The sequence below is a fragment of the Chiloscyllium punctatum genome, chromosome 2 (assembly GCF_047496795.1).
Source record: "Chiloscyllium punctatum isolate Juve2018m chromosome 2, sChiPun1.3, whole genome shotgun sequence".
NCBI classification, from domain to species: Eukaryota; Metazoa; Chordata; class Chondrichthyes; order Orectolobiformes; family Hemiscylliidae; genus Chiloscyllium; species Chiloscyllium punctatum.
In genome coordinates this window covers 79,287,620-79,314,903 of record NC_092740.1, presented here as the reverse complement: position 1 = coordinate 79,314,903, position 27,284 = coordinate 79,287,620, and the positions used below count along the sequence as shown (strand labels likewise).

At 37.3% G+C, this 27,284-nt stretch overlaps 1 protein-coding gene across 1 annotated transcript in view; it reads right to left on the bottom strand.

The window, feature by feature from the left end:
• Window positions 1-821: 821 nt before the first annotated feature.
• The window catches only part of snx2 (sorting nexin 2), a 52,547-nt gene continuing 26,084 nt past the window's right edge, over window positions 822-27,284 (bottom strand). Inside the window, exons 8-15 of the mRNA XM_072584457.1 lie at window positions 25,691-25,766; window positions 22,516-22,629; window positions 22,181-22,274; window positions 19,945-20,150; window positions 16,848-16,991; window positions 2,291-2,371; window positions 2,124-2,195; window positions 822-1,324 (exon numbers count right to left, since the gene is read on the bottom strand). Of these exons, the coding sequence (XP_072440558.1) occupies window positions 1,274-1,324; window positions 2,124-2,195; window positions 2,291-2,371; window positions 16,848-16,991; window positions 19,945-20,150; window positions 22,181-22,274; window positions 22,516-22,629; window positions 25,691-25,766 (838 nt within the window). The 3' untranslated portion in view covers window positions 822-1,273. The remainder of the gene's footprint in view (window positions 1,325-2,123; window positions 2,196-2,290; window positions 2,372-16,847; window positions 16,992-19,944; window positions 20,151-22,180; window positions 22,275-22,515; window positions 22,630-25,690; window positions 25,767-27,284) is intronic.

Sequence of the window (27,284 nt, the reverse complement as noted above, 5' to 3'; positions counted from 1 at the left end):
ATTTTAAAAATTGGAAAAGGCAGGAAAATGGGGTTCAGCAACATATTAGTCATGCTCTGTGTCCATATAATGCACTGCTCTAAAAGGAACTCCTGCATAAACATATCACCTGGATGAAAGTGTTTATAATTATTTAATTTAGGAATGGCAGACCATGCTTGCAGCATTGAAACCTATATGACATTTAGGCATGGGCTGTCAAGTGGCCAGAAATATTTTAACAGAGTATAGATCACTGAAGTCCAACTACCTCCACTTAGTTTTCAGCATTATTAATTCTCTCACTTATGCTCCCCATGGGGGTAATTGATGTGAAGCCCAACCACAAATGCTGCAGCTAGTACAGGTTAGAGACTGGGTTTTCAGCTCAAAGCCTGTCCACACAAATATAGGTATGATATAATATTCCACACTGGTTTGGTTGAATAGAGTCTGTTTCAAACACTATAGAGATGGATTTGTCCCACCATTAACAGTGGTAGTAATACAGAAATGGAACTGAATCAAATCAGAATGATTCCTCCAAACTACAATCTCCAAGAAGAACAAAGGACAGCTGGTGCACAGCACCATCTCTTGCAAAGTTCTCTCCAGAGATATAGTTCCATAGGATATGGAACAATTAGGATAGATCATTTTATTCATTGTTGCTAGCTCAATGACTCAAACTCCAGATCCTATTGTGGATGTTATGTACACATGGACTGTGATAGTTGGAGAATCTCTAAAATCACCTTCAAGGACAATTAGGGGATGGGTAACATCCCATGACCAAATATGTACCATGTTAAGGTCCTAGGTATTAAAACACACCAATTGCATTCTAGTGCATTAAGTATATTCCTTTATTGTAGTAACAAAGATCACAAAATTCATGATTTCTATACAGGAATGCTGATTTATGCTTTCACAATTTACAATTGTTATGAAAATTCTGCAATAGATCTTCAAGAATGAAACACGAGTATCATTCACAGCAAAGTCAGAGTTCCAGCACTGGCAACGTATTTCTCTGCAAATTCTTTAAGATGTACAGTAGTGTTCAATTCAGCAACTACTGCAGAAGATCATTCCACAGTTCAGTTCATTATGACTGAATCAGGCCATGCAGCTGGTTAACAATGCAACAGAATTAAATAATCTATTAAACCACTTCTGTAATGCAGTATTACAACTTTAAAATAGTGGTTATTAAATTGGAATTCTGTAGTCAGTGCTTAGTATGGAACCAGTTGTAAACAAGAGACAGGCCACATTTCTTCACATCAGGAGCTCATGCTATTGCTTTTGCTTCAGGCAGAAAAGCCTCCCAGTATTTTATTAACTGAAAAATAATTCCAAGAGGTTATTCTTATGATAAACATAATTGGAAGGAAACATTTAAAGAATTTTTAAAAAAAAGATCACAAAGCAACTAAGTCAAGCGATCACTGTTTTTAAAAAACCTTATACTAAAGAAAACTGGAATCGGAAACTTGACTGTCAATTCACATGCCCAAAATTTAAATGACTCTTTGGGAAAAAAAGTGGTAAAGATTTGATAGTGCATTGTTCACAATGTGCTATATTCTGTCTAGATACAACTTTCTTGCAAATTAAATAAAGTTGCAACAGAGATTTGTAATTGAAGCAATTTTTGTTGAAAAGAGAAAAAAAACTAGGAGCAGAGGTTATGAATCACTAAGGAAAAAATTATGTACTGTTTTCCCAAGATTCCATTCACGTTACTGTCACTGATGGGGTTATATCACAGTTATGCTTGACAACATTCAGGCCTTCAAGTTGAGCACAGAATTAATCAAGAAAATAAAAGTAGCTTTATAAAACTAAGTTCAAAACCATTACCTGGCATTCTGCATATATTACCCTAGAATTAGGTAAACTATACTGACCTCACCATGAGTACAGCTTGCCACCCAAAATAACTTTATTTTCACTCGTCATGTTTAGTGTGACAATCTAGATGATTTCATAGGTCAGTACTTTTTAAACCTTAAACAGAAGCTCAAAGTGCATTGGCATTCAGGGAATGTTACATTTTCCTTTTAGCAAAAACAGTCAATTCCATAATTGCAACATGACCGATCAGCCTTAAAAATTACAAAATGTTTAAAAAACCATACCTGTTGCTGAGTTTGCACTAAAGATTCAAGGTACTTAATTATAACAGTTTTGAAGTCCTTTACTCTTTCTTTCTGCAAAGAAAAAAAGTGGCAAATCAAAAAAGAATGGCTTAAGGATATTTCAGCTAGTAGTAAATTTACTAAATATGCTGGACCATTTCACATACCTCAAATCTACCAACTTCCTTGCGAATTGTTTTAGAGATCTGTTCAAAGTCTCTCTCTCCTTGTTGCACTCTTGCCTCCCACTGAAGAACGAGATAGTCAAATTAGTTACACACATTTAGAATGTTTCAGTAACTCATGGCAAAGTCTTGGGCAAAAATGTAATTCTCCAAACAGTGACTTTTAGTGCTTAACAGCCAATTAACAAAAACTTGAAATTTTACACAAGTACTAAATTATAGGAACCCTTAAATTTAGTTGAATTCTTAAAAGACGACTAGAGTTACAAATTTGTGCAAACAGAACAAACCAGACTGATTTCTTAATTACTAAAATAGAGTTAGAAACAAAAAAAGTTGACAGTACACCAGCTGCAGGACAGTTATTACTTTGAAATATGAACAAGATTGCAAGTCTTTCAGAAACCAAATTAACCATACCGCATGAAATAGAGTTGCAAAACTAATTTACTCAATTTTTGGTGGAATATTGATTAGATAAAGGAATTCCAAAAAAACCCTGACAAAATTAGAAAAGGGAAATGGAAGAAGAAAAACTCAGGTAATAGGATCAGGTGCTGGCTACAAACTTTATTCACCAGTCAACTTAGTCATCCAAGTGACTATTGATATCGGTGCTTCCTGTACAACAGCTAACAATTTTCATCAAATCCCTTTGCTGTTGAAGCAGGCCATTCAGTTCACACCAACCGAGTGAAGAACATCCCATCCATGTCGGGATTGAGGAAACTAGAGCAAGCCCACTCAAACAGGGAAAACGTAAATTCCACAGCCAGAGGACAGAATCAATCCCAGGTCCCCCATGCTGAGGGGCAGTGAGCCATCATTCCATCCCTTTCGTTGAAATCAAAATAAGTGGATATAGTATTACAGAAGGCAAGAGTTGAAGAATGAAGCAGCAGTTAACAAAAGGGCATCCAAAAAAAAAAATTCATTCATAAGACCATAAAAAAGACTGGAGAGTTGGTGTTATATTGATAATGTTACAGACCAATGAAACCCAAAAGCTCAAATAATACACTGGGAATCATGTGTCCAAATCCCACAGCAGTTGGAGGAATTCAAACCACTTGAGTTGAAGGCTGATGTCAGTAAATTAAAGCATTAAGCTCTTGTCAAAATGATCCATCTGGTTCACTAATGTCCTGGAGTGAATTAGTCTGTCCATGAATCTACTCCATGTGATGGCACTAGATAGTGCCTCAGGATCATCACTTTTTTTGCAATTTCACAATAGCACTGTTGAAGACTTTTACTCCAGACCCTCAGCCAATGTGCTTCAGTACACAACACTGGAGACAGTTGTCCAGTTTGTTACAGTCCACAGACAGCAGAAATCCATACAAGCCAATTAATACCCTGGTCTACCTCAAATGAGCAAAGTGACAGATATCAAATTTTGCTATTAAGCAGCACATACTCAGCAATAATTGAACTGATATTCAACATTAGGTTCTGCCAAATCCCAGCAGGGAGGGTGACTACACTTTATATGAAGACAGCATTTAGCAAAGTGCACCATCAAGGAACCGGAGCAAAACTCGTCATTAGAACAACTATTCCCACTCTACTGGTTGGATTCCATCAGTTTAGCTGGAGGTCACAAGAGTTCCTCAGGGTAGTGTCATAAGGCCAACTGTTTTTTGCTGCTTCAATTACTGTCCCTTAAATTTTAAAAAGGCAGAAGTAGAGATGTTTGCTGATAGTTACAAATGTTCAGCACCAGGTTGCCACTCCTCAGATACAGAAAATATTTGGTGTCCAAATGTAGCAATAACTGGACAATATTCAAGCTTGGGCTGACAAGTGGCAAGTTACTTTCATGCAGAGCAAGTGTAAGGCAATAACCATTTGAGAATCTAAATCAATATCCTTGACAATCAATTACATTGTAACCACAGAATCCCCCACTAAACACCCCAGGGAGATTACCAGTATCCAGAAACTGAACTGGACCAGACAAATGCTAGAGTTGCAAGACCAATCTCAGAGCCTGGGAATAATCTGGGCGAGTAACATTCAACTTCTCAAAGCCTATCTAATCATATAGGAGAGAAGTGTGAGGAATGCAATCTACTTTTTTTGACATGTGCAGTCTTGATCATAAGAAAAAAAAAGACAAAAATCTTGCTTCAAATGGAACCCACCCAATACATCGAAACCTACATGAATACACAATGGGAGCATACCACCTACAAGATGTACTGCAACTACTCACCAAGGCTCCTTCATCAGCACCTTTCAACTTGCAATCTCTACCATGTGGAAAGATGAGAGCAGCAGATGCATGGAGCATCTATAGGTCTCTTGAACTACATCACCTGTTCCTTTGTTCACTGGATCCTGGATATACCTCCCTAACAGCATTGTTGCTTCACCTCCCGAACTATAATGGCTCAAAACAGCACCTCACCATCTTCTTGAAAAGGAAAATTAGGGACAGCCAAATGAATGCTAGCTTAACCTGTAACAGCATCTTACAAAAAAAGGTGAAATTATGGATATATACCTCCAGACCAACAGCAACATTGTTGGCAGGGAGCAGACTGGAGAAAAAAAAAGGGGGAAGAGAGCAAGCTAGGGAAGTAAAAGGAATACACACTAGGGATCAGAGGGGCTAAAGTAGTTGATATACGTGCATACGAACAAGGGTAGAAAATGCAAAGATTAGCAAGTCTTCCAATTCATCTAACTAGATAACTCTAGAATCAAATATGAAACTTCATTTAAAAACAAGGCATTAAATCTAGAAACTATACACTAGTTGTAGGAAGGCTTTCAAATATTAATTTGAAGACAATTGAGGAAAAACAGAGTTTGTTAAAATCCACATCTTGAGGCAGTTGACTGACGTACAAGTTTCCAAAGCTGTTTGATACAGTGCCACAAAACAGTCTTGCCAAAATTGAAAATGATTAAAAGTGGGACAACAAAGAGAATAGCTCAAGATGCTAAATCAACTGTAGGATAGAACAGTGTTACTATACTGAGAGTCACCATAATCTTAGACTATAGAGCTGCTTGGTGGTGATTTAACAGAGGGCTGCCATTCCTCAGACAAGGCGAAAGGTTGAGAAAGTAGTCCTTCATGTAACCTTAGCCAGTGATGGGAGTTGGACCCATACCATTGGCATCATACTGCGTTGCAAACCAAGTGAATTAAATGGCACCTCATTCCTGGACTGCTGGGAGCACAGTTTCTCTTGGTCTGTTCAGGCATCATAGGTTGCCATAAATATCAAGTGTCAAGAGAGTGTGCGTTGCTGGAAAGCACAGGTTGGGCAGCACCCGAGCAGGAAAATCGATGTTTCAGGCAAAAGCCCATTATCAAGGATGACTCCTGAAGGGTTTTTGCCCAAAACATCGATTTTCCTGCTCCACTGATAGTGCCTGACCTGCTGTGCTTTTCCAGCACCACAGTCCTGACTAATCCCCAGCATCTACAGTACTCATTTTCACCTGTAAAATTAAGTAACTGACTTGCTGAGTGTCAAGGGGCTATTTTACATTTCTTAATTTTAACTCAAGTGGAAAATAAAAAAAAAAAAGGACAAACTTTGATACACAAAAGGAGTGTGGAACAGGCTGATATTTGCAATACATTTCAATACCAACTGACACATTTTAGCCAGAAGAATGAAATGGCAATGTAAATTAAGCATACAGTAACAAAATGGATCTTAAAAGTGTTGTGGAACGTTGCTTGACAAAGATGATAGCAGCAAATTCACTGTTCTCAAAAGACATCCTTGAAGGAAAGTATTTGCATGTTTTGGCAAAACCTAGCTTGATTTTGAGTGCCACATGGACTTGACACAATGAATGATCTATGTTGGAACCAGAGATTATTTTTGACTTCTAAAAACAGTAAAACATTGCAGTGTGCACGCTGATCATGGAAAGCAGCAGGTCTTTGCTAGGTGAAACAAAAGTATCACTTTAGTGTCATCTCAACAATTGCTACACCACGCAATTCTACCATCTAAAATGAAATCCACTGGCCTCAAGCAGACGTGAAAAAAAGTATATTTAAATTCCAGTAACCTGTCAGTTTTACAGCCCTGCATTTATGAACAAAAGCAGAGTAGGCCATGACTCAAGTGAGCTCCAATATTCAGTAAGATCATGACAGATTGATTTGTGTTTTGAATTCCACATTCACATTTACTCAAATACCAGAATCCATAAATATACTTAAATTATATTGAAAAGGTACAATAAAATTTTAAACACCCAACTAGAGGCAGCTAGTCCCTTAGTCCACCCATCAAGCTATGAACTAAACTGTAGATGCTCCTAAAGACATTGTTTTGTTAGAAAAAAGGTACCATAAAACATAAAACTTGTTAAAATATATTTCTAAGCTTTTAGATTTATATCAAGCTATCTTTAACTGCAATTTGGCAGAGCTTGCCCATTGACAATTAAAGGTTTAGTCAAGGGTCAAAGAAAATGGTCAATCATTATAAGCTTTTTTGAAAAAAAATCAAAAGATCAAGAGTAATTTGCTTTATTCAGGACTCCACACAAGTAAGTTTTAAAAGTGGTTTTCAAAAAGTGATTCCATCATGCCAACTCATTTTCATTCGCAACACCCAAGGGAAGTGATATTTTTACCCCAAAAGCACCAAGTAAAATAGCTTATGAAGTATTTTACAATTAGAAATATAAACAAACATTTTGCCATATCCTTCCTTTACTTCCCATTTTGTTTTCTTACACCCAGACTTCTGCTTCTCCATCTTTTGGCGTGATGTGATGCAAAGGCTCAATTTTGATATGCACTTCAGCCATCTCCTCATTAAGACACTAGGATGGGTAGGGAAACTACGTTTAAAAAAAAGAGAAAGAAATCAAGAGGAAAGAGAAAAAAGTGGTATAAAATTCTACAACCCGTTAAGAGAAAAATGTCAAGAGCAACTACTGAGCTCATGCAAAGTATATGGAAACTGAAAGAGGGGGCAGGGAGTGGTTGGAAATAGAATGCAGACATGATTTTACCAACTGGTTATCAAATTACAATTTCTTCACTCTCCCTCATGTTATTTAGGTCACAGATTTAGAAACTAGCCAGGCATGCTGGAACTAAACCCAATTTGCCCTTATTATAGAGTCATACAACAGAAACAGACCCTTCAGTCCAAGCCACCATAATCCTAAACAAAACTAGTCCCTCTAGCTTGTGCTTGGCCATATCCAAACATTTTAGTATATCCAAGTGTCTTTTAAATGTTAGATCGTACCTGCATCCATTTCCACTAAGTTTATTCTACACTGTAGAGCTCTTAGCCTAATCTTCAGGCATTCCAAGTGCATAGGCAAAGTGATTTGAATTCAACTGCAGAACATTAATTGCTTACTATAGTCACATACATGACTTTTTGCTCATTTATACAATGTAGTACCATATCTAAATCTAATTGTGGCACACAAAATATATAGGAAGAAACTAAAAGTCAAATTGAGCACCTGTATTTAAAATTAATGCTTTTGAATTATAGATAACCAAATTCAATTCAATGAGATCATCCTGTTAAAAAAGTTGTACTATTCAAAAACATCCTGCAATTCTCTCAAGATACATTATAGAACCTACACCTGAAGAAACTAATCTTCAGGCTCTGCTAGAATAAAAATGGAAGTATCAACTGTCCTAGTTGACTTTGTCAAACAAACATTAACTACTCAGGGTAAGATCTAGGTTTCTGATCACATTTTCTAGATCCTACCAAGTCTGTATTCAGGTTTTAAAATGGTTTGACTGAGAAAATACACTGGTGACAGGTCCAAATAATATGCCCATGTACACAACAATCTATTGTGGAGAAAGTGAGGACTGCAGATGCTGCAGTCCTCACCAACAACTATTGTGTTAACTGAAGTTATCCAACTTCTGTATGATTAAACTATTAAAGCTACATAGAAACTGACTCTCCACAACAGCACCAACCAATAATATTCAGTTATACTTAGAATAAATCTGCATCAAGTGATCCAATTATTTGCTAGCCGATTCTCCTTCAATTCAGTACAGCTGAAAGGAGCAGACACTGGTCACGCAGTAATCTACAAAACCTCCTTTTGCAGAGATTACATAACTAGCATAAGAATTTTTCATTTTGTAGTTAAGAATATTCAATAAAGTTTTAACCTACCAACACTGTTTGGATTTCTAGAACAAAAAAGTAGTTCGATGTTAAAAAGGTCAAGATCAAAGATTGGGAAGAAAGCTGCTGCAAAGCAGAAACTGGAAAAAGGTGCTATTAGAAGGTATGCATACCAAGAGAAGCTAACTCAGATTTCCACAAATCCACACAGATTAAAAGATTAGAAAACATTGTTTTACGCACCATATATTCTCCACTTCCTTTAAGTGGGAATCAGCTCACACTCTAAGCTCCAAGATGTTAAAGAGAATCCTTTTTACAAATCCAGATTTGCAGCAGTTATTAACTGCATCTCCACCTACACAGTGGAGCTTTTCCCATTATTGCATCAGTAATGGTCATCAACTCAAGATTTTTCTACTAATGAATAGCTGTTTTTTCAAGGTCCAAACATCCTCAACTTCAGAAAGTGGCTAGTATCCTTAAACACTGCTCAGAACGTATGTGCGAGAAAAAGGAAATTAGGCCAGGGAAGTGGGGTGGGGGTGTTACAATTGCAAACTACATCTTCAATGTACTGCTACCTGCTAAAGACGCAACAATACCAGCAGCTAATTCAAAATTTAAAAAAAACATGGAGTTTGACGGCAATCTGCCAATCTTGCAAATACAAGAGAACTGGGGTCAATCTGTGTGGTGCTAGAAAAGCACAGCAGGTCTAACAGCATCTGAGGAGCAGGTGAATCGATGTTTTGAGCATAAGCCCTCATTTCATACACATAGTAACAATACAGTTAGCACAAATGAGGGGCTCTGTTAAGGGATTACCAACATCTTGAGACAAAATAAGCAGAGCCAAAAGGTAACCCCTAGATTACTACCTGAGCCATGTGCAAATTGGTATAGGGTTAATAAGATTAGAGGGTTAACACTTGGCACAAAAAAGATCAAGTGAAGAGGAATGGGTTCCAATTTAGGGGCACTAGCTCCAGTACCAGGGAACAAGATAGCTGTTCCATTGAGACAAGTTTGTTTGAATCATGCTGTCCTGGTGAACCGTGCAATTAGTTTGCCTGTCTGCATCCCTAGTTAGGGGAGAGGTAAGTGGGATTTGTTTGAAGGTTAAAAGGAAATGAGAAATAAGAACAGGTGAACAATCAGTGCAGCATGCAAAGAATAAATCAGAATAAGTTAAGATAGTCAGTGCTGGAGTCTCTTTTCTGAGCACATGCAGCATTTTTAACAAGGGAGTGTTGATGGCTAGACAGAGGTTAACTAATAGGTCTTGATAGCTATCAGAGGTGGTTGTGGAGTGACTAAAACTGGGGACTCAAGGATATTAGACATTTCCAGAAGCAAAATGAAAGACATGGTGAGGTAATTTTGTTAAGAAAAAAAAAAGAGAATCAGTGCAGTGGTTAGTAGTAATACATGTAAAATAGACTGTGTTGCATCAATTTGGGTGGAAATAAAGAACATAAAATGAAAGAAGTCACAGGTAGGAGTCATCTAGAGGTTCCAAAGAGGTCCCTCACTGTAGGCCAAGTACAAGCCTGGAAATATTAAAGGGGTGTTACAGCACTACACATCACTGGACAAAATATCAGGTGCACAACAGTAAATGGAAGTTAATTTGTAGATTACATCTGATAGTTTATAAACAGTACATAGAACCTAGCCAGGAACATAGGGGATCTTGTTGTTAAGCATAAGAGAGGGTATTGCAATCAAAAAGAGGGATTCCAAATTCGATTTGAGGGAGAGCAATCCTGGTCTCAAAAGTATCAGTTTAAATAAGAACAAATCTCAGGAAGAAAAGCAGACTGGAAAGTTAGATTAGGAAAAAAAAAAGTCAGCTGGATGAGCAGTGAACACTTAAGCAGATACTGCATAATGCTCAATTTATTCTGTTAAAAAAACCTTTCATAAGAGGATAAACAGCTGGCTACTACCAAATGCTGTCAAATAGACCATCCAAAAACTTAGGAATGCAAGCAACAAAATTTTAGTTGTTGACCAATGACTCTTGAGACACAGTGGTAGTACATCTACTGGAGGCAAAATGCCTTGGTTCAAGAGACATAATATTTCTGAACAGGTAGATTTAAAAATAATGAAAAAACATCTAGTGGCTGGCCAATTTTTAAAGAAAGAGGATTGAAAAGTTAAAAGACAGACAATTGACATTGTCCATTTCTAATGAACAAAAACAAGAGCTTCTACAGGTCTATTAAGAGTAGCTAAGTGAGCAGGAGACCCATGGTGGATACTACTAGAGAATTAACAGGGAAATTGCTGATAATTCAAGCCAATTAACCTTCAGAACAGATAACACTGGATTCTGACAGAATTCCAGTGTATTGGAAAGCAGCTGGTGTGGCACCCCTTTTCAAGGAGGCAGGGGACAAAGCAGGAAACCACAGGCCAGTTCACTTAGCATCTGTTGAGGAAATTGCTAGTGTTTAATAAGGAAGAAACAGCAGTATATCTATGAAAAGCTTAATAGCCAGTCTGGTTTGTGAAAGGAGAACCATGTTAGGGAAACAAGCGATAGAATTTCAAGATATAACAAGCAGAGTTGATAAAGGGGAAACTAGTATAAATGTGGATGGTGATCCAAATACACCACATAACGTGCAAAAAAGGTGATTGCACAAGGTAAAGAACTCATGATACTGGGGGCAAGTGTATTAACAAGTATTGATAATGGGTTAATGTGCAGAAGACACGTCAGAAATAATGGATTATATTTGTACAGTTATAAGGGAGACCCCATGTCTTTAGGGTGTATACTGGCAGTGAAGGCTGTTCAAAATAAAAAAAAAAGAGTAATTCACTGGATTGAATTTGGGAAGAAAGAGTTGACTCATCAAGAATGGTTAAAAAAGTGATTAAGGCTGTTATTAGAGGTAATCTTACTGAAATGTACAAGATCGAAGGGAACTTAACAGGGTAGATGTTAAGAGGTCTCCACTAGACAGTAATCCTGAACTTGTGGACATTGACCCCTCATACAGTAACCTGAATCTGAAACAAAAATGCAAAAGGATCCCTTCTCCCAGGGGATAGTAAATGCCTGGAATTCTCTGCTCCACAGCATTGAGGTTAGGTGTCAAATTAAACTGGTGTCAGATAGATTCTTGAAAATTTGAGTCGAGGGCTGAGCAGACTTGAAAAAGCGAGTTGAGACCAGTGGAGCAGCCACCATTTTACTGAATGGTAGAAAGTTAAGGGGTTGAATGCATGAATGCATTTCATTTCCCTGCTAGGAAAAATTTATATTAAAAAAATTCCTAAACCAGATAACTAAGTAAAAATAGTTGAAAATAATTTAGCTATAGAAATTTAGTGTGGAGTTGATGATAATGATGATTTCTCTCATCTGGAGGATAGACATTATCCTCTAATTCACATTAACTAAAACCTGAGCACATAACCCATGATTGATTTGTGGGCATCCTAATTGTATGGCACTGGATCTTGCACGAATAAACTATTAAAACTTATACTATGAAACATTCCTCAAGTATGACTGGAATTAGATAATCTAGCTTGAAAAGTCTGAAATTCAACTAGTGTGTCTGCTACCACTACAATAGTTGAGTCAAAGACTTGCATTTATATTAGTACTTTTCATAACCATGTCTCAAAAGCATTTTGCTGCAAAGTACTTTTGAAATATTGTATTTTAATTCTGAAAATCAAGAACAAAAACCAATTTCATTACAAGAAACCACAATCAATGGGATATTGAAGGATAAAATTACTGGCCAAGAAACAGGGGTTAACTTCAAATTAAAAAATAGTGGAGTTAATTTCATCCATCCAGGCAGAGAGCAAGCACCTGGTTCAACACGTCATCGAAAGAAAACATCATTTGCATCCACTACCAAAGGAAAGGGAGTTCAGAAGTGTAGGTGTATAACTACAGTTATAAAAAGGATCTCAGCAAGACTGGACTTGTGTGTACAATTTTAGTTGTTACCAAACAGGAAGATATACACTAGAGGGAGTGATATACACTACACTGATATCAGGAAAGGGAGGACTAGGACAACAGACTGGCTCACCTAGACCTGTATTTACTAGAGGTTAGACTCCAGACAGCTAATTGAAATGTATATTTTTTAAACTGGTCTGGAGAGACTAGATGCAATATGGTTTCCCCTTTTGGGGTGAGGGGGTTGAGGAGGAGTCTGGAAGCAGGGGTATAGTCAGAGGTCATCTAGGCCTGAGAAGAGGAAGCTTTTTTTTTTCAGTGGTTCACTGGTGGAATTTGCTAGCACAGAAGGCTGGAGGCCAGGTCACAGTATATTTACAATGTTTATACAATTTTAGATATTAGAGACATCAAGGGGTATGGAGACAAAGTAGACATGCAGTGTAGCGATGGAGGATCAGCCATGATCATATTGAATGGCTGAGTAGTGTCAAAGGCTCAAATGGTCAACTCCTGGCTTTAAAATATTTTTGACAATGCACACTTCTACACTATTGTGATTTTTGTGCTCAAGTCAGAGTTTAGCTTGGAATCTTAGAATTCAGTTTGTGCTACTCACTGCGCTGAGGTTAAAAACTTATACTGAAAGTTGTTGAGCTTTTTCAGACTGCACTTCAGCATATACTCCACTTATGTAGGGGGATACAAAATCCCTATCCTAAGAATGAGACTTACCTTTCCTTTACAGAAGCAAGAACAGTACTAAAACAACGTACTCAAAGTTTCCACAGGTTTGTCCAGAGTAGCAGAGCCACACAGACAGTGAAGTCCAAGACATTTACTTTGGACTTGTTCTGGTCTCAATCAGGGCACAGAAGGGAACAAGGACATGCATGTAATTTATCCTTCTATCTTCAAGCCAGCATTCACACAGATAGTGTTGGGCAAGACGCTGGAACAGCAAGCTGAGCTTACTGATCAGTACCTAAACAAATGGCTTCAGGAGAGACTACAAACAAAAACTGAAATAAATCAAAACCAATTGTACGTAAGGAATTAGTGAAAAACTACAATTAAGAATGTGCCAAATCAGTACTCAGTAACTGGCTTTAGTCAAGTTATCTAAAAATTAAAGCGAAATCGCAAAGTCCATTTCTATTGAATTGTGTTTGAGAGACATGGCAATAACTTGAACTAGTCTTCAAAAGCTTCCTACCTCCTCAATTTCCTTGTGAAGCAAGAAAAAACAAAATTACACAGGTTACAAAACAAAAAAAAAAAATTCATTTTGCACTCTTACAGCCACTAAAATAAAAATCACTCAACTCATACCTTCCTGAAAACTCAGTTCTTACCTTGGATGTTATACAACTGAGCAAGTAGTTCTTTTCAAAACAAAATGTTCAATGCAGATAATTAAGCAAATCAATATAAAATAAAATTTGGCATTCACCAAGTTCTCATGTGTTTTTAAACAAAATAGTATTCAATGCAGATTTGGGGCTGCTTAAGCACCCTGTCCTAGATTTAAACACTCACTAGATTTAAAAACATACAAAGCAACTCATTAGCCAAAAGCAAATTACAAGGATTTGTTACATACCATTATATATCTCCAAAAAGCTAACTATATCTCACAGTAAGGTTTAGTACTCAAGTGGAGTTAGGACTTGCCCATGAAGACCAAACAATGATACAGGCATCTAAAAACCAAGGCCAAATGATCAAGGAGCCAAAAACAAAGTTGCCAATACAAAAAGTTAAAAATGCTGCAATCCCAAAGTAACAGCTCTGGTTTTCTGATTAATTCAGTCTAGGTTGCACGATCAAAATGGAATTGCAACAAGAGCATCCCTTTGCATTAGGTACATAGATATACACAAAAAAAAAACAGAAGAGAAGGTTCAGGATCGACTATCAAACATGATTTCAAGCCTTACACATCTAGTATCAAGGCACATTTTGGGTAAGACATTGATTTTGATCTTTCAAAAGCCTAAATAAATTTACCAGACTGGTCTTAAGTGAAACTAGTTAAGTTTAAAACCATGAATAATTTAGGATAAGAAACAGTTTCCAATGGGAATTTAGTGCAACAAGTATGAAGAATGCTGAATACAAATGCCCAGAGTAGTGACATTCAGTAGCAGCATTCAAAAAGATTACATGAATACTCTTAAAATTGAAGGATAATGAAGAACACTTGCATCCCAAATGGCCTAGTCCTGTACTGTTGCGATTTGATCAAAAAAGTCAAAACTTGGGATTTTCAAATGAAAGCAAATCACACCCCAGAAATCATTGCGGTCTTATGCCCACTTTTTCTTCCCCCCCCCCCCCCCCCTCCTCTACTGGCTCAAGATTGTGAATATCTTAAAGCCAGTTATGCCAAAACCAACTGTGCACACAGCCCTGTAGAAACACTAACATTTCTTCTATACAGAAATGATTAGTATACATTGAAAATTTGCAAGTTTCAAGGATTAAAAAACCTGATTATTCTTCAGTGGCAGATTAGTCACACCTGAAACTCAGTTGCACTTGCAAAACTGCATCTCTTTTTCCACTTCCAACTTCAGAATACTTAGATCAATTTTTTTGGTTGACCATCTTTCACAAACCAGTTTATAATTATGCAAATGACTCAAACTAAAACTCTCCTACCAAGGTACTGTAGCAGATTGGAATTAACTGATCACACCTAAAGTGTGAACTTCAACCTTTAAGTATATGTAGCACTGATTAAAAAACATTGGTTTAAGAGCAATTTAAACAGGCCACTGGATAGTTAAAATTATCTTAAGGCTGATATTGTAAAATAACTGGAAAAAGTTAAAGTGAGCTCACTTTGTCATTTTAAAGCCACACCATTACTTGCCACGATTAACATCTACATCAGAATACCAAGGAGTGAGTGATTGTGGAAACAATGGACATACTGGTTGTCACATGCCAAAGCTTCTGCAGAATCTAGGACTACCCTGGCTGACTGGTGGTGGCAAACAACCCCAACATTTAAAAATTAGACCAGGTAAGTAGAAAGTAGGGAATTATAGGCTGATTAGCCTAACTTAGTAGGGAAAAATGCAGGAATCTATGTAGGAGTTATGATAACAGGACACTTCAACATACAACATTACACAGTCAAATAGAAGTTTGATGAACTTACAGAAATTTGCAGATGTAACTACTGAATCAGATGAGTTTGTTCAGTGATTGGGATGTATTTGGACTTGCAGTAAGCTCTTGACAAAATCCCACATAAAAGATGTTAGCATGCAAAACCAAAAGCATTGGGATTGGTGTTAATATTCTAGTTCTGGTTTGGAAGACAGCATAATCTCAAGTCCACGCAGTCTGCTCTTAATTAAGTGTTTAGTAATGGTTATTGGAGCAGCATTGTTTGAGTTGGGCTGGAGTGATGAGAGAGAAAAAGGGGGCTTGAATTAGTTAAGTGAACACTAAACAAAGTTAGGAAAATTGTTTTATTCTCTGTATAGCCTAATTTTGTTTTTGAAATTCAGATCACTGCAGTATATATAGTGTAAAGCAGATCAATTGAATGATAGTTAACTTTTAAGGTGATGCATGCTTCCAATACAATTTGGAGAATGAGGGTGTCTTGATCCTATATTTTGGTAGCTTAATTGACAGCCATAATCAGAAACCTAAAACTGAACAGCTGCATTTCTTAAGATACATCTTCCAGGGAAAAGTGTGCACATGAGGGACAGTGCTTGTTGGTTGATTAAGCTAATAGTATTTAAAGCAATTATATACTCACATACTACAATGGACTACAGATTGTGAAGCTCCTAGCTGTACTGGCTCAAAATCAAGAAGCAAAGTAAAAACCTAGATGCTGCAATTAAATTTCAACATTTGCTCCATTGGAGCTTTGTTAAATGCAGAGCAAGACAGCATTATGTAGACAGTTTAAATCAACTGAACATAACGTAGTATGAAATATTTATGGATACCACCATCATGGCAGTGCCTTGCATCTACAAGAAGCTAGGCTCCTTTAACAGAACCTTCCAAACCCTTTGCTTCTACGACATACAAGGACAGTAGATTCAACTACCAGCTGCAACTTTCATTTCAAGCTGCACACCATCTGGACTTGGAACATTACTGCACCTTCACTGTCACTGGGTCAAAATTCTGGAACTCCCTATCAGTACTGTGGACACACTTATGCCCACACCCTGCTCAAAAGGTCTGCAATAGTTCGAGGAGACAGCTCAACCTCCAAGGGCAATAAATGCAGGCCTAGCCAGTAACACCTTTATTCAATGAATTAAGAGAAGATTGCCTGCTTTTCAGGTGCAGGCATATTAAATAAAAATATTATATATTACAGATTATTGGCTTCAAAAAGCCAAAATAGGCATTTGATTTGTCATGCAAATTATATAAAGATTTTAAGTATCATGCTTTGAAGATAACTTACAAGTTTTAAACTAAGCATCTAGGTAAACAAAGTACTCACTTCTCTAATTTCTTCTTTAGCTTGCTGCATTTTGTCTGGTTTATTTGCATACTGGAGTTTGGCATCAGCTTCCCGTTTCTTTTGCAGAGTTGCTTGCGCATCTTGCCATTTTTGCCAGCATTTCATTCGATAATCAAACACACCCTGCAAATAAAAAAAATTTTAAATAAAGAAAAGAATGCACCTCTGAAGACTTGTTCAAGTTGAAGCTATTTGGAGTTAACTGTTGCTTTGGTGGACAGGAAGTCTGGACATATCCCATCCACAGAAGTTTCCAGCAGAGAATGGGCAAGTAACAATACCAAAAATTCGTGAATGAGACAGTCCAATGTTATTCCCACTGTGTATAATGAAGATAATAATGGAATGAAGTCAATGTAGATTTTTGAAAAACATGTAAATAACATTTGTTTAGATACATGTCCATAAACTAATGTCTTACGTGTATGACTCTATGGCACTTGAACAAAAGTCCAAAAAAAAGTGTAGCGACAAATACAAGTTAACTAATGTATAAAAGTGGAACACAGTAGTAGAAAACAAGGGGAGTACAGGATGGTATCAATCTAGAGAATTAGGAAATTTGTAATTCCAAAAGTCACAAATTAAATGCAAATAAATGATTACCTCAGTGAAGGCACTTTAATCATGGCCAGAATTGAATTGTACATCCAATTGGGAAGGATAAAAAAAAAAGATTGAATTCACAAATATTTTAAAATGTAAGAGCAACTTTGTGGACATGAAAGCTGAGCTAGCAGAAGTGAAGCAGCATACTAGCAGACAGGAAGATCAATACAGACAGGTGAGACAGGTGTCACTCAGAATAGTCACTAAAGATCCCTACTATATTTTAAAGGCAGGCTGTCAATGATTAAAAAAGGAGGTAGGTATAGCATGAAGCTTGAAGAAATAAGATTTCAATATGCAATGATTAACATCAGGTCAGATAAAAGTGACAAGGATGAGGAAATGGCAGACAGAATGACTAAACATTTAAATCAAAACAGTATGAGAAAGCTAGCCGGAAAGATAGCAAGACTACTTTGCCCCCCTCCCAAAACACACGTTTGTCTTTGCTCATGAGGTTTTTTTGAATTCACTCTTAGGATACAAGTGTGGCTGGGTTGGCACCATTTACTGTATGCCCCGACTTGCCCTTTGGAGGTGCTGGCAGCAATGGAGGTGCCTTCTTGAACTGCTACCATCTACATTATTTACGTTGACCCACAACTTCCTAGGGAGGGATTCCCAGGACTTTAACTCAGCAAGTGAAGGAACAATATATTTCCAAGTCAAGATGGCGAGTGGCTTGGAAGGGAACTTGCAGGTGATGCTCCCATGTGCTTCTAGATGCAAGTGGCCAAAAAAGGTTTCGAAGGAGCTGTCAGAGGATCTTTGAATTTCTGCAGTGCATAGTGTCACACTGCTGCTGAGGTGGTTTAAGGAGTGGCTGTTTGTGGATGTGCTGCCAGTCAAGCAGGCTTTGTCCTAGATGTTGTAAAACAGCTTGTGACTGGAGTTGCATCCAGAGTAGTATTCTATCACATACCTAATGCGCGCCTCATGGATGGTGAGCAAGCTTCGTGGAATCTGGTGGTGAGCTACTTATATGGGAGTGGTCATTAGTTATCAAAAATTCTCTAGATTCAGGCAAGTTTCCACTTAACAGTCCATCGCTGTTCAAAGAGGAAGAGAAACCTGTAAACTACAGGCCAGTTAACTTGACGGTGGTTATAAAAGCACTTATAATCTCTTCCATGATCAATTTCTAACTATATATAGTAGGATCAAGGATTCTATTCATTAGAAAAATGAATTGAACATAAAAGTTTGATTTTCTTTTGAAAATCAAGATTATGGAGACAAAATCTGAGCAGTTTTGGTCTACTGAAAGCAGCATGCAAATGCATTGGAGGCATTTCAGAGCTGGTTTAGGTCTTGGGATAAAGGATTGGATAGGCTGGGTGTTTGCACTGGAATGTAGGAGAATGCAAGGGGTTACATACACAACATTCTGCACGTATTTGACAAGGGAAGTGCAAAAAAGATGTTTGTGGGTCAGTGCATGGCCAAAAAGGTGGCAATGTCTTAACATGGCAGATGAGAAGTTACTTTTTCAAGAATGCAGTTTTGAATGATTGTAAAGATGGAGACACTAAGTTCTTGCTCAGCAAGGGAGCTAAGGCTAATGGGATAGATGTGAATGTAGAATCAGCAAAACAGATTTGCCATGATCTTGTTCAGTGACACAGCAAGCATCTGCTCCAATTTCTAATGCTTATGTTACCTTTGACAACCAAGTTCATTTTTACTAACCTACAGGCCTTTAAACTCCAGTTCTATAGCTTACTAAGCTAACAGGTCAGCAAGTTTTAGAATTGTGGTATCTACAAAAGCTATACCACTGCACGCAATAAATATGCATTAAGCATAGACATCTACATTTACAGGGCTGAAGCAGTGTAATCTAATAGTCGCTTTGTTTCCTGCAATTAATTTTCTTTAAGCTTACTTTGCTCAAATTAAGGACTTTGTCACAGCATATGACTTGCCTCAGGTTTCAGAAAATCTGTACACTGGATAGGCTTATTAACAAAAGGATCAGAGTCATGTCACCTTTGCAATCAGTGCACGTGACATTTTCTTTGGCTCGTCTACTCCAACATTTGAACAGCACGAGTAGTTTTTCCCAATTCCAGCATGTCAAAAAAGTAGTGAAACAATATCAATTAAATTTCTTCCACTCCAAGCCTATATTTCTCAAATGCAAGAGGAGTGAGAGGAAATATTGTATTTAGAGCAACAAAAAAAAAGGACAAGACTGTGAAATCACAGCAATAAAATGTAATAGTTTCAGTGTAACTAAAATTCAAAGTATCCATCCTAAAGCTTTCCTCAAGAGGGATTTATCCCCACATTTCAGTATGATAGATACAAATCATCTAATTAGATTAGCTTGTCCCTTGGTTAAAACAATTTTATCCAATGCATTTTAACACTAGTGTTCTCAGAAAAGAACTTTGAATGGGTTTACAATATCTTGCAGATCCAACCAAAATACCTTGTTAGTACTTAACCAGATCTGATAGTTTACCTTTACAGAAGAGATGAGTCGAACATAATCACTTAGAAGCTCTGCAAATAGGTAAAAGTCAGCACAAGCTTGTTCTTGGTGAAGTTGGTCTATCTTCTCTTCAACTTCTGCTAGCTGCGATAGTGCTCTTGATAGAGCAGTGTGGTCCTCAGAGTTACCCAGCATGGCTGCACTCTTGGCAAATGCAGCTGTATTGGCAGAGAGCTCTAAATGAAAAAAGTCAGTGTTAAACACTTGAAAGTAATTTAAATTACCAGAGTAAATATGGAAAAATTGCTGAAACAGCCCCCACATATTGTGGGGTTAAGTGGCTGACTTGCCGAGTACAACTCTGGTTCACTAATGTCATTTTAGGTAATGAAATCTGCCATCCTTAAAAAAGGTCTGGCCTATGATTCCAGATTTACAGCAATGAGGTTGACATTTAAACCACCCTCAAAATTGCCTTGCAAGCCACACAGTTCAAAGGCAATTAGTGGACAGTGACTAGCCAATGATACCCAAACGAAGAACAAATTTAAACAAACTGAATTCAAAATCTCCTTAGATACCACTTCAGAAAAATAGAGGCTAGACTAAAATGGAGCCATCACTTGAGCTAAGTGAGAGTTTAAACACAAAATTAGCACTTTGCACTCATTGTTCAAACAGGAAGACTTTTACACCATTATAATAAAACAGGTTGCAAGAGGAAAAAAAAGGAGGTTGCAGAAAAGCTGGTAGGACAGTGGACAACTTACCCAAGCAGAATGAGATATTTTCCCTGAGAGAGAATTAGGAATTGTCAAGGCACTGGCAACAATCTTCCTTAGATACAGAAGTGGTATAAGAGGACTAGAATATTCTAAGTGTTACATTGAGGTCCTCAAAAGGGAATAAAGTTCAATGTCTGGTGGAAAGGTTTTAGAAGCAATAACTCAGTAGAAAAAAACCCAAGTTTAACAGTTAACTGGCAAAAGCTAAGAGAGCAGAGATTGGAGAACAAATTGCATTTGATTATTAGATAGTATTTGACAAGAAAAGGATAGATGACTGAAGTGCAATGTACAGAAAAACTTGCAGAAAGAAATTTGGCAGAGTACAGCATAACAGGCTTGAGAAAATATGAATCAGATGGGAACTAAAGTCAGTAACAGAAATCCTGAAGGGCTCATGCACGAAACATCGATTCTCCCACAGTTTAAAAACTACCAATATTGGAGATCTGATTAAAAAAAAAAAAAAAAGACTTTTGGTAGTATGTGTAGAAACAAAGTAGAGTTCACATCTCACATCTGGTGACTCTTCAACTGAACCCTGATGACATTCTGATTGAAAAAAAGTCACTGGATTTGAAATGTGAACTCTACCTTCTCTTCATGGATGCTGCCAGACCAGTGGTATTTCAAAGTTCATTTAATGCTAGGCATCACCTTTCAAGGAGAAAGGCTTTCCATAAAGTACGAGAGATTTAAAATAGTGGACCCAGAGTTGGGGACTTGTGATTGTGTCCATGCAACTGAGCAAGTGGGGTTGCTTTACTGATAGGCAGGATGTGGGAGAGTTAAAACACATTTAAAAAAAAAAAAAAAATCAGGGTTTAGATAGAGTAAACAATAAAATGCTTTAGATCAGCTGAATGGTCAATAGTCAGAAGCCAGTTAGGTGGTTTCTGTTTAAAAGATAATAAAACAGAGGGATAAAAAGAGATTGCATAGGAGGTGGGGAAGGAGCTTGGAATTGCTCTAACGGGACTGTTTTGTGCCTTCCCATCCCTCCAAAAGAACCGAAAAGCCTCAAGGATGAATGTGTGCTATAATGTGATTGAAAGTAATTACTTTCAGGTTTAGCTGAAAACAGGATGGTTTAAAAAAATGTTATTGGGATAAATACAGGCTCAGTACTTTAAAATTGGAAAAAAAAGATGAATATTTTCTGGAAGGACTGCATGAATTAATAGTATGAACCTTGCAAATCACTAGCAAAATTTGCACTCTTCATAGGAACCCATTTCCTCACCATAACATACCAAAGCATCAGGTTACTCAATTAAAGACGAAATCAAACTAAAATGGTCACAAAAGCAAAATCAGGATTGAAGATTTTAAATAAGACTTTAGCCTGACTTCAAAGTTCCTCAATTACTGGGAAGAGAAAAAAAAAAATCTAGAAGTTGAGTACAAAACAGGAGCTAGGTATACATCTTCATGATGAGTCCACTACATCCAGCAATCGTCTTGAGCTTCAGTTTACAAACCTTTCCTGTGGCAGACTAGGAGATCAACGCTGGTGTGTAGTTTCCTTAACTGCTGGTCCAGGTTTTCAAACTGCTGCTGCTTTTCCTCAAACCACTGCCAAACGAGGAATGGAGTTAATTTACTAAGAACAAATCATTACAAATTACATTACCAATAGTAAACTACATTCCTTTTTTATTGAAAAGAAATTAACTGTGGTCATAGCCTTCACCAATTTGACTGAATTCAAAGAAAATAAGCAAATAGCTTATTTTATAGTCTTTTCACCCTCAGAAAGAAACTGAAGAATCTCATTAATTCAACTCATTAATCAGGTTCAAAAATCAGCTCTTACTGCATCCGATTCATTCATCTTGATTGTCATTTTGTTGACAGCATCGGCGGCCTTATTCACCATCCTCAATATGCCTGCTCCACTTAGGGCCTGGGTGTTAACCGCACGAGGCAGCTAGAATTGAATGACAAATAAGGGTGAGCAATCCTGTTAAATGCCTTGCTTCTGTCTAGTTAAAGTGCAAGGAAAGGGCCACAACAGTTTCTGCTCTTATACATTTCAATATACTTCAACTCTTGTGCAGCTTACTCAGTTATACAAACTTTATTGACCAATTTCTTGGGTATCTTAATCTGCAAATATATGAACTAAAGACAATAGTTGGTATGCTTGTCAAAACATCAATCATTTAAATCTTACATAAGCAAAATATTTTGAATACTACAGAAAAGTACTGTGTATACAAACTTAGATCACAAATTATATTTTGATGTCAATATCAAATTTAAGACTGTTTTGCATAGGATGATCAAATACATATCTATGATATATTACAGGGCCAAATGTTCCCACTGGCAGAGTTTGCCCAATCTGACAATTCAGCCTTAGGCTCTTAGTCTCAAGTTTGCTATAAATGAAAGCTGAAACGGTTGAGTGGTCAATATATTTCTTTAACCAGATTCAAAAATTGAGAAATAAGTTTGTGACTTAATGACCTAATTTAACTAAGAATTTTAAATATAAAAATCAATGTAGTAATACTAGGGGGATGTGAAATTGTAATTCCTCCTCAGGTCATTTGAATAATGGAATTCCATGCCCAGCAATCTTCGAGTATTGCTAATGATTGAGCAATCCATTGTTCCATCTCACTTATTTGATCATAGAGTTCACTGAACACTTGTCTACTCCTACCCATTGCTCCAAAAATAAAAAACAACTTCTCCTTCAGAACTTTTAGTCATTTGCTGCTTAATGTCTCAACCTGGTCACTTATCCAGATTGTTTCTATGTCTTCACGTTAAGAAGTCAAATTACTAGTTGGCTCAAAAGATCTGAACCAGCAATCCAAAAATAGATCTAATCCACAACTTAATATTTAAAATCAACCTGGTTTTGACAAAAGATTTATTCTCTAAAATTAAGATTTACCTTTAGCCAAAAGCTGCAAAAGTATTGTATGATCAAAGCTTTGGATAGTTAAGTTTCCCCAAGATAATGATTTTGGACGTTTAGCAAGTAGTCACTGATTGCAAACAAAAAAAAAAAACACCTGATTCCCACTTAAACTGGAGGATTTAAAGTATGTTGAGTCACTTAGGATTTGATACAAGTCAACTCAATGTTGATAGTTTCTTACACAGATACTACCTAATTTGAGCATTTCCAATGTTTTAATTTCAGTTTCCAACACTTAATTCTAAATAAGGCTTACTATCATTATGTATATGCGCTCATTTTAACCTGAATAGACACCGAATACCCCACTAACATCCTGAGGATTACCATTTGACCAGAAACTGTATAGAGGACTAGAGGACTTGTGTAACTTACTCCCTAACTTCCCAAAGCCTATATTAAACAAAAGTATAAAAACCAGTAGCGTAACAAAATATTGCCCACTTTTTGGACAGAACACTGCTTCAGCAACACAAACATTATTCAGAACAAGGAGCCCACTTGATTGCTGCTACAAATTCCACAACCATTGTACTGACAGATACCAAGTGTCTATCTACAGGATGTACTACAGAAATGTGCTAAAGATTTAGGACAGCACCTTCCAACCTAGAACCACTATTGTGTAGGAGAACAAAATCAGATTCCCTACAGTGTGGAAGTAAGCTATTCAGCCAATCAACTCCACTGACTAACCAAAAAAATAAAACCCATTCCACCCCTCAACATTTTCCCCGTAACCCTGCACTTCCGGATTTGCAGGCTAGGTGGATTAGCCATGGGGAGGAGTGGGGAGGGAGGGAGGAAAGAAAAGAGAACTCCACAGTCAGTAACACAAGAGTGGAATCAAACCAGAGTATCTGGTGCTGAAGCAGATAGATATGAGAACAATTTAAATTCCCTCCAAACCACCTCACCATTCAGAGTTGGAAATATATCACAATTGCTTTGCTATCACTGGGTTAAATTCCTAGAATTCCCTCCCTAATAGCATTGTGGATCTACTTACTGAGTCAGAGAGAAGGAGCTCACCATTACTGCCTTCCCAAGGCCACAAAGGGATGGAGACTGAATACTGGGCCAGCCAGCAACACAAATTTTAAAAATTTCAATTTCAACACTGACCTGAGAGAGAACAAAATCTATTCCTATTACATTATATATTGGACTCCTACATTAAGACTATCACCATATTTAGTAGTCTACATCAACTGCACAAGATAAATCACAACACAGAAGGGAGAGCACAAGAGGGTCACAGAATTGCTCTGCCTACATGAGTATCAATCCAAGTACAACAAAGACCAATATGGTTTAAAACTTTACAACTTTAAGAAATTACAACTATAGCTAATCACAACAAAAACACTGGAAAGGTGAAATTTGACAACTTAGATCATAGTGGATTTTTCCACTGAAACTACAAGATCAACTGAACTCTGTTTAAAGTCTAGCACATACATAGGAAACACTGGTATCGAATTCATGGTTATTTAAATTAGGACAAAACTATAAACTTCAGAACCAAAAACAAGGGGAAAGTAACTGGTCAGAAAAATAAATACTACATCAGACTTGGCCCATCTTGGCACAATTGAGCAATTCCAAGGCTTTTACATTCACTACTCATTTCACATTGGAGTTGGCTTGCAAGTCCATTCTTGATCATTTTGCATACTACTCCATATCCCAACTTATATATTGAGCTACATTCAATTTGTATTTGGCAGATTTTATTTTGTACAGGCTTTTCCAAAAGGCTCCCAGCTTCTGAAAACAATTCAGAATTTGTCATATTTTAACAGTGCTCCAGTAATCACTTATGTTCAAATGGCTGCTCAACTATAAACATAGAAAAGAGTTTCCAGAGGTGAAGAAATCTTGAAATCTTCAAACTACAGCTACTTGACATCACGTCTAAGAACTGTGCTCTGTATGACTGCAGAAAGTACTACTGTTTGCTTTTGCCTACTGCATATAGAGGAAAACTCCCAAAGAGATTACATTTTATCAAGAACTCCTGAGCTTTCATATTAAGCATTCTGGAAAAGCATACCTCACTACTTTCTAAAAATTGCCGCAAATCAGGATCTTGCAAAAGGGTAGGATGTTTTATTGTCCGCTGTAGATACCTGAATATTAAAACAGATAATTGTTAATTTCTCATCTGACCAGGAAGCAAAGTATTTCAGAAAGTATTCACAACCTGTTAGTCAAAGTCAATAATTGGCCAGAAAAAGCAAATTTAGTTTGAATGTTACCTATAAAATTTAAAGATTTCAGTTCTACATTTCAAATGTCAATTCTAGTCTTGCATGAAACACACAAGAGTCAGTCTTCCACACAAAGTCTTCTGTCTGAAGTGACAAGTATTAAATGACTCTGACCTTTTGGTATGTCAGCAGGTTTAAAAAAAAGGGCAAAGAAATGTCAGGCCCCTCCAAAATGCAATTTTTATTCTATGCATCAAGATGCACAAAATATCAAACAAAGCAAGTCATGTCATGACAAGATAATACCAGATAAGTCTTGCATTACCAGATGATATATTTGGCTTTGTGCACATTTTTTGATCTTCTAAGAAAATATACACAAACTCTATCAAGCAATTGAGATAGAAACAGGATCAACCATGTTTAATGATCCCACAGGGAGAAAAGGAGAACTTCAGCATTTAAATTATATCCCCAAATCCAAAAATTGATCAAATAATCAGTATTCACCAATCTGAAAGCTTGCATTTTGGTATCAATCTAAATATGTGGCCAATTTTTCCAAGTTCCACTCTTTCCCCTCCCCCCGTATCATTATGACTAGTAGCTTGCAACAATATAATGTACATCTGGGCAATTAAAATTACTTTGCTGTGTGCTGTGCACTAGTTTGCTCACTTCCACCTTGCACCACTGGCTAATAGTAATTTAAAACAAAAAAAAAAGAGAACGAAATGCTTAAGAATTCAAGCACATAAGCCTCAGTGTAAAATCCTCAGCTGGTAAGGCACAGAAACCAAGTTCATCCCTACTCAAACACTGAATTATGAGAATCTCAAGTCATTTGGATGCCAGACATGGGAACAGAGAACACATGTAGGCACTCGAACTAAAAGATATAGCCTGAAGAAAATAGCTCCATTGCCTTGTGGATATACCAGTATGTTTGAAAGCTATCAGTAAACTCGAACAAAAAGGAAAAAACCATGGTCTGAGTGGAGCCTAAATAGTATCTAAACATATCATGTTCCATATAGAATGCAACATCTATACCAGCCCCACACCAGTTTCCAGCTCCCAGCCCTGCTGTGTTTTCACCATCCCTCCAGAACTACCCCTCTGAGGATGAAAGATCAGTCCTTGGCAGAGGCCTCACCTTCATTCCCCTACGCTCTTGGATTAACAAGTTCAACATGCAGCAAGACATTGGACAATCCTTCCGCTGCTTTCGCCTCCGCACCTACTTCTTCAACCAGGATTCTCACCCACCCTCTGACGACCCCTTCTCCAACACACCCCATGCTGGCTTTTTACCTGCCTGCGATCTCTTCAGATAATTGCCGCCACGACATTAACCGCCTCAACTTCTCCACCCCTCTCACCCACTCCAACCTCATCCTCAGAACATGCAGCCCTCCACTCCCTCCGTTCCAAACC